This window comes from Pygoscelis adeliae, unplaced genomic scaffold (genome assembly GCF_000699105.1).
Source record: "Pygoscelis adeliae isolate BGI_AS28 unplaced genomic scaffold, ASM69910v1 Scaffold58, whole genome shotgun sequence".
Classification (NCBI taxonomy): domain Eukaryota; kingdom Metazoa; phylum Chordata; class Aves; order Sphenisciformes; family Spheniscidae; genus Pygoscelis; species Pygoscelis adeliae.
The window spans coordinates 1,660,784-1,669,196 of NW_008825564.1; the positions used below are offsets into that span (position 1 = coordinate 1,660,784).

The 8,413-nt window shown below is 35.4% G+C and overlaps 1 protein-coding gene across 2 annotated transcripts in view; it reads left to right on the top strand.

Moving 5' to 3' along the window:
- Nucleotides 1-8,163, top strand: part of SEPT7 (septin 7) — a 69,797-nt gene extending 61,634 nt beyond the window's left edge. Inside the window, exons 11-14 of one of the 2 annotated variants that reach the window (XM_009332405.1) lie at nucleotides 1,578-1,598; nucleotides 4,318-4,453; nucleotides 6,463-6,602; nucleotides 7,148-8,161. In XM_009332405.1, the coding sequence (XP_009330680.1) occupies nucleotides 1,578-1,598; nucleotides 4,318-4,453; nucleotides 6,463-6,602; nucleotides 7,148-7,187 (337 nt within the window). In that variant the 3' untranslated portion in view covers nucleotides 7,188-8,161. Of the gene's footprint in view, nucleotides 1-1,577; nucleotides 1,599-4,317; nucleotides 4,454-6,462; nucleotides 6,603-7,147 lie in introns of both variants that reach the window. The other variant, XM_009332406.1, reaches the window with a different exon arrangement.
- The last annotated feature ends 250 nt before the right edge of the window (nucleotides 8,164-8,413 follow it).

Below are 8,413 nucleotides of genomic sequence, written 5' to 3' on the forward strand. Positions count from 1 at the left end.
TGAAAAGTCCTTGGCTAGTGTAAGCATTAGCTGGCAACAACTAAAACATCGGTGCGTTATCAACATTGTTCTCATCCTAAATCCAAAACACAGCATTGTACCGGCTACTAGGAAGGAAATTAACTCTATCCCTGCCGAAACCAGGACACTCTGGAAACTCCGAGGCTGCTGTTCTTTTGTAAGCTGGGAGGGTAACCCGTAAGAGGAGATGTACACGCAGTGGTTCTTGCACTTTTCCAAAAGTATCTCTTACTGGCAGCTGTTGGAGACTGGATTGACCTTTTGTACCTTTAAAACAGCTGTATTTTTGTGATCTTAGCAGACCTTTGTTTTTCATGCAACTGTTAATGTATTTCTTTGAACAAAAATACAAATGTGAAAACTAATAGAAGTATGCACTACAAGTTTTAATAATACTGTGCAGATGAATTGCAGCAGTTTCTTCTGCCCAGTTGATAATTTTCTCTCTGATTTGTCTCCTTTGATTTGGTGGAACTCCAATCGACTGTTCTACAAGTAACTCGTAACCTAAGAGCAATCCAAAGCATGTATTTTCCATGATTATGTAGCCTTTTTGTATTTTAGGTTTAATTTCCCGTTTCTTCAAATTTTCAACATCATCCCAACCATTAAAAAACAGAATAAAATGTCAAGGATAATCTTCACATATGTGGATAACTTGTCTCTTCAAACTGTGTGGTAACTGTAATTTCACATGTGTACTACATGATGTGAGGAAATAGGCATTTTAAATTTCAGAGCAATCTTTTCAGTTTTCTGTATGAAGCTGATATCTTCAGTGAGTTTAAAATTAAAACCTTATTTTACTGAAAGTCATATTGTACACTGTAAAGATGAGCCTTATCCATCTACTGATCTGTTCAATAACCTGTCACACAAGGTAACAAAATGCACAATGCGTAGGTCCTTCTAACTGCTTAGCTTACACTACTTCTAACTCGTTTTGCCTATATTCTTAGCGAATTCGGTAAAATGGTTCTATTGTTATTCAGCCCATCTTACTATGTGGTGAGACTTAATATCAGAATCTTGTTTTCAGAGTTCTTTTTTTCCCTCCTATAGTATTAGTGAAGTGCTAACACAAGGCATGCTGGGGTTAAGCATCATGCTCTGGGGAGGTGCCATTGCAGCCAAGCCTTCTTCCGAGCTGAGCTCAGCCGCCGGTGAGACCTCTGCTGGCCATTGAAGTCAAGTGCTCTTTTTGTGGCACAAGAACGTTCATGGGTTTTTAATACAGTGTCCTTTACTAGGTGACAATTTTTAAATGAACAGAGAAGCCTCGATATGGCATTGGTTTCTGGAAACTTGTTTAGAGACACATCAAACCTGCATTAATATTTACATGGTGTAGTGATTTACTAACTGAATTTGAAATAAATATAACAAGCTTTAACTAACAGTCTTTCCTTTTACTGTGAAAAATTTGCTTTTGGGGGAGCACATAATTAGCTTTAGGAATCTATTAATAATGAATTTACTTTTTTAATTATTGCTTTTTGGTTTTGTGGTTTTATTTAAGCATGCTAAGCTAAGCCTCTGTATTTTTTGTTTTTTAGATTTGACACAGTTGAAGGCATGTAAGTGGTCATTTAAATTTTTCCAAAAAACTTAAAGACAAAAATTTTATAAACACAAAAGGGGTTTCACTGTTTAATGTTTCAAATTTAAAACAGTTTCCTATTATCCCACTCTTGGCATTGTTTTTTTTCCCTAGCAGGTCTTTTTTTGTTTTGTTTTGTTCTAAAGCTGTGCTAATGTAAACTTTAGGAAGTTATAAATACTTTCGGTGACAAATATCTCTGTAAAAACCTATCCTCTTTAGAAACTTTTCGGCTAAGCCTCAAGACAAATTTGGTCAAATTTGAACAATGAGTAGAAGTGCATAAATTATGAAATTCCCCCAGTTTCTCTCTGTAGCTCCATCATCTTTACATAGATGCTTATAAAGAATTAGTGAAATTTTCATCCTTATCTGTAAATTTACAATTCTTCATTGGATTGGGGATTTAGTTACTTTACTCTTTTCTGACCATGGTTTTATCTTACTACTGGCTCGCAGAGGTTCCACTTTGCGCGTATCTAGAATAGTTTTTAATTTTTGTAGATTGACTGTCATGGTTTAACCTCAGCCAAAACCAGGACGTTAACTTAGAGGGCTGTTTTAACGTACATCCTGTTAAATCAGTTAAATGTTTTACATCTTTGTTTAGTGGTTTGGTTTTTTTCCCTTCAGCTTTTTTGTGTTCAAGTCCCTTGTATAGTTTTATCCTGAAATACAGGATGATGTGTGTTTACCCACGCCACATACTTAAGACCTAACAAAACCAGCTGTGACCTGTGTTGTAAAGCTCTCAGCTGTAAATGCTTGCTTGTTAGTTTATCAGATTTTCTGCGCAGACTGATTTTTACCACTTTCTCAAATGCAGCTTGCATGACATCCCCGTTAGATTACTAGGTTGTCAATACAAGGATGGTTCTGCTCCCCTTTCAAGTCTGTAGAAACTGCAGCAATGATTCCTCAGTATTCAGATCTACTTCCTAGGTTCATTTTTGAAGAGCAGATACATTTGAGAACTTTACACTTCTAAAAGGTAACAACAAGAAAATAGTCTTGTTTTGACAGCTGGTTAGCTTCTAGAAGTACTGCTGCTCACCTCTTCTTTCATTTTCTTCTTATTTTTGTGTATTATTGTATTTCACCTGTGTTTAACCATTTTTTTTCATTGACAAAAGTTGGTAGCAGTTGGCCTTTTGAAGGGCTAAAGTAAACATTAGACTGAGGATCAGTTTCAGTTCCATATATTATACAGCATTTTACTCACCAATCCAGGCTTTGCAACTACTAGTTCAGATTCAATTTAATTTTTTTTTTTAAGTGGAAATGCCATTCCCCCCCCCCCCCCCCACCCACTTGTCACCTTTAAAATACTGGTATTTGAGGAAAAAGTTCATATGGCCTTGAGTTCATATGACACTGATTACTTTCACTGTATGCTTAGTTGGTGAAAATGGGCAAGCAGGAAGGATAAAATGAGCCATTAATAGTCAAACCAGATGTTTGATCTATAACCTCCATTCCTTTAAGAATGAGTGGCAAATTCTGAATCAAAATAGACATTGCTGATTGTTACAGTCATTACTGAAAGTTAGTCAATTCTTTTCTCCTTTTAGAATGCTTTTTCTGCATGATTTGAATCAGAACAGGGGTTTGGGGTTTTTTGGTTTTTTTTTAAGATTTGAAATATTTTTGATAGAGCTTAAGCTTGCCACCTCTATTTTACAATTTGCTGCTCTGAGTGACTTTTGCGTACATTACAGTAGATACCCTCTGCTGGTTGATTGTAACAGTTACAAATATATTCAGTTCTTCATTTTTACCCACACGATAGTTAAAACTTTGTCATTTTAAGCTGTATGTACTCAAAACTGAAAGAAGAGGCCAGTGATTTGTTTTGATTGCTCTTTGTTGAACAGCAGAAAAGTCTTACAAGACTGTATGTAGCAATCATCACTAGATCAAAATCATCCTCATTTATTGGGAGTTATTTAATGTGAAACTTTCTATTTAAAACCTGTATCACCATAACATGGATAGCAGGCTTATACAGCTTTAAAAGTTCAGTAAAATCCAGGAAAGTAGTTACTGTAATGTATGTTATTTTTATACATTAAGTTTATTAATAGCTTTCTAAAGGAAAATCTTCCAACTAACACTTCCATGAAATACCGATGTTCAGTTGCCTGAACGTTTTTTTGCAAAGTTGCTATCTCTTCAGAAATACGACCACAGCGTTCAACAGAGTTGTAATGTTAACTTACTCTTGGGCTCACTTTGAACAGTGAAGATTTAGAGAGGAAATGGGACTTTTGTCTGCAGCGCTCTTAAAATTTTTATTATGTCCATTAATTTTTGTATATATTTGAACGGGAAAGAAAAAGATGCCTGAAGATCACTTGGAAGATGCTAATTTTTTTGTTGTTGTTGTAACTTTGATTTCCTCTCTTCCCATGACCAGGTTCTACTAAAGATAGAAAGTCAAGAGTTTCTGTTAACCTAAATGTAATGTAAATCAATTGTGGGGGAGGAAAAGATATTGTATGAAATGTCTTTTTGAGGAAAGCTTAACTAAACAGTTAATATAATAATGCAAATTGAATTTAAGGTAGCAGTGCGTACAGCGATGTTATTTATCTTAATGCTTCAGCATTTTTATCTTGTTTTTTACAGATGCCCTAATATAACAGACAGGAAAAAAAGTTCTTACTAGCTAACTTCTTCTTCTGGATTTATGGCAGGAGCCCGTTGGCACAGATGGAGGAGGAAAGGAGGGAGCATGTAGCCAAAATGAAAAAAATGGAAATGGAAATGGAACAGGTGTTTGAGATGAAAGTCAAAGAAAAAGTTCAGAAACTGAAGGACTCTGAAGCTGAGGTAATCAAAATAATCAAAATGTCTTAAACCCCAACATGCTTGAGGCTGAACAAGTGTAGAGATGGCTCTTTTTGCCAAGACTTTGCAATATAACCTCTGTCTAGGAGTTGATTCCATAGTTAGATTTTATGTTTAAAGACAACTCAGTTATTCTTTCTCATCTTGTTGTCTTTGCTGAAATGGTATAAGGCCAAACTTAAAACGTAGTTTTAATGTTCACATGCATTCTCTTTTTATTTTCACAGTCACAATATGTTAAAATACTCTAACTTTCTTAACCCGCTTTCTCTCCCTCTTCTTTGGAATATTTTATGCCCGTTCTCTTCCACGTGCTTTAAAAAGTTCTTGAGACTTTCATGGTTTACATAAGCTAATGTAGTAATGATAACTTGCTTTGCATATTAAAGAAGCACTTCAGGAATTTGATACGATGTCTATAAGAAATGATCTCAATGAGAATTACTAGACTAAGAAAGAGTCAGGGATATGTTGTTGTCAGTGTTTTGGTGTCATTTGAGCATACATAAATTTTATGGATATTTAACTAATTTCTGTCATCTCCAGGTGAAGTCTTAACAGTGAAACTGTTTTTTATGGGCTTCAAGCAGCTCTTGAAGTGATTTTCTTAAGAGACTATTATAAAACTACATTTAAGTAGAAAATTAATTTAAGTTTTGAGAAGGCAGCTTCTCGCAAGAGGCCTAATAGAGAAGTTCAAAACTGTCAAAGTTCCTAAAGAAAGTTGGCTCCAAATTTGAGGGAAGTTGAGGAAACTTGGAAGGACAGTTGAAATGCTTGGCAGCCTAGGCATTGTAAGGAGCCAAGGCATACTGGATCAGAGGAAAAAAAATATATCAATCTAGATTCTTTTTCTTTTGGAGAAGCGAATAGATAAGGATATAAATGCTAAGATACACCAGTCAGCAATTTGAGGATTTTAAAGCTAGATGTTTTAACTGGATCATGGTTTAATTAGTCACTGGATTTATCCTTCCTCAATTTCTGTCTCGAATCTTTTTGAATCCGTTTATACTTCTGGCCTCCGTGCTCCTTGTTATATGAAAAACAAACAAACAATCTTTCTTTTTGTTTTTAATGTACTACCTCATGACTTTTTGACTGAGTCCATCCTGCGATACCAGTTTTTAAATGTTTGTGCGATTCATTCCTTTTTTTTCTTCACCATTCATGACTTCATAAACTTCTGTTGTATTTCTCTAAATGTAGAAGAGTAGGCAGTAGACAGTGCTGAGTATAAAGCATTTAAAAAAAATCTGTAAAAGGAAATATGTTTTGAAGGGTTTATGTAAGACAGGGACTTGCAAGAGAGTAAGGAAAGAGGGAGTTTTATTTAACTCAATTCAAAAACGTGTTACACCACACAAAAAGAATCACTTTTCCTGACAGTGTCTCCATTCTCACATACGACACATTTGATTGTCAGTCTGTCCCAGCAACTTACAGGAGAGACTTCTTATACTGTTCTGGCAGTGTAGACAATTCACTTCAATAATACTAATTCATTTAATCAGTGAATAGATTAATCCACTTAATAGTAATGTTTTCCCAAATAGATCCTTAATATAGCTAATGCTATAGGATGAAATCAGTGTTAGGGATTTTTTCCCCACACAAAGTCAAAGATGCTGCTAATTTATGCATTACTGATACTCAAATGCTCTGCAGTTTGCTTCTTAACATTTGCATCAAATATCAAAGTATTCTTGAATTTCCTTTTGTTTGCCACATGTAGCTGCTTACAACTCCTGTTTGTAACTCAGGCAGCATTTGGGGTGTTTTCTGTTAACTGTAAAGTGAGGCTATGGGATTAATACCCTTTTTGTTTCTGTTATTGGCAATACCTATAACCTTAGGGGTTTTGGTCTAAGAGTTACTTTCTCTGAAGAGAAAATACAATACTCTATTCTCTTGCGTTAGTATAGTTACCACGGCTCCAAAAGTTGCTGTTTTCTGCGCTTACTGACTCTGTTCGTAACTTTTTCCTATAGCTGCAGCGACGCCATGAGCAAATGAAAAAGAATTTGGAGGCACAACACAAAGAATTAGAGGAAAAGCGTCGCCAGTTTGAGGACGAGAAAGCAAACTGGGAAGCTCAACAACGTATTTTGGAACAACAGAATTCTTCCAGGTAGATTGGAGTCTTGCCCTGCAGTTCACAGTAAATGTTCTGTAGCTTTCTGCTAAAAGGCAATTCCTGTGGTAATAATGGTCAATGTTGGTCGACCACTATGGAAGCATCACTTAAAAGCCAAGAAAAATCTTGAACTGCTTTCAGTTATAAACGAGCATGTATCGGAAGTATTGGGAGGATTATTAGCTTCTAAAGCAGATTTTAATCTGTGAAAACACTGCCCATACGTAACTATATCTATCTAAGAACAACTACGTTTGTATTTGAAAGCTAGATTGCATCAGACTTCTGAGGGATGAAGAGTTAAAGCTTTGAGAATGCAAGTGTTTAATTCTCCTAGTCCTTGGAAGGGGAAATCTAGTGATAAATGCATTGGTTGACTTCATGTAGTACAAGTACTGTGTACTTAAGTTTCATACATCGTATTGCAACCAATAAAGCTTTATAAAATGCCTATTTTAAGATGTACATTAGTGATTTAAAAAAAAATAAATCAGAGCACGTATGCATTATTTAACAAACTTTTTTTTATATCATTTTAGAACCTTGGAAAAGAATAAGAAGAAAGGGAAGATATTTTAAATGCATCATTTTGACCACCAGTTATGTATTAGTTGCCAATATGCCAGCCTGGACATCAGTGTTTGTTGGATCCATTTGACCAATTTTGCACCAGTTGTATCCATAGTAATGGATTTAACAGCATGACAAATTTTTGTTAATTTTGATGGAGAATGAGATGCCTTGAATTGTCTAGGGTGTTGTGTACTTGGAAAAATAACAGCTCTAAGTACCTTTTTTCCTTTTTTTTTTAAACATGTCATTTTAATGCAAAAGAAAACATTTTACTGTTGTACAATCATGTTCTGGTGGGATGACGGTTTACAGGACATTAAAAAATGCAAGGACTCTAGACGGTTTTTAGTGAGGATAAATTGCCATAATATGATGCAAACAATGCTTCTCTGTTATCATAATACAAGAATTCCATTCAGTGCAGCATATACAATAATGTAATTTAGTCTAACACATTTGACCCTATTTTTGACACTTCCATTGTTTAAAAGTACACATGGAAAAACAAAAGTTGTAGGCTTACAGTGCACCTAAGCTTTTTATAACAACCCTTTTATGTTTTGGATTCTTTAAATATATGCTATTCTCATTTAGTAACTTCTTTAGCCAGAAGGATCTCATTACTGCTTCATTTTTTGTAATAACATTTAATTTAGATATTTTTCCATATATTGGCCCTCCTAAATAGAATATAGCTTCTTTCATATGGTAGGAACCAGTGAGTAAAACTTTCCTTTAACTCCCTTTTTACATTTTATGGTAAGTAGCAGGAAAACGCATTTATAGGTCATTTCTAGGCAAAATTGTGGAGTTAACTACCAACCTGTTTCTACCTGTGTGCAGTCTTTATTTTACTAGAAATGGGAATATGGCCTCAAGAAAAACATCACCATTTCGCATTTAGCTGTATTCATATACTGCATTTCTGTATTTTTGTTTGTATTGTAAAAAGTCACATAATAAACAATGTTGTGATGTAACACGCTGCTGTGTCAGAAATTTTAAAGGCGCTAAAACAGCGAAGTACTTCGTCGGGAAACCTTTGAACCTTCTGGCTTCCGTCCAGACCGGGTTGACCCGTGTCCTTGATTTGCCCAGGGGTTAGTGTAAGGTACGGAAAATGCCTTTGCCGTGTGGAATTGTCAGAAAATCCAGCGTCAGTGGCTGTGCTCTGGCTCGGCAGAACAAGGGCCTGTCTTGCCCAGAAGAGGGCACTGAGTGTCCACACCACC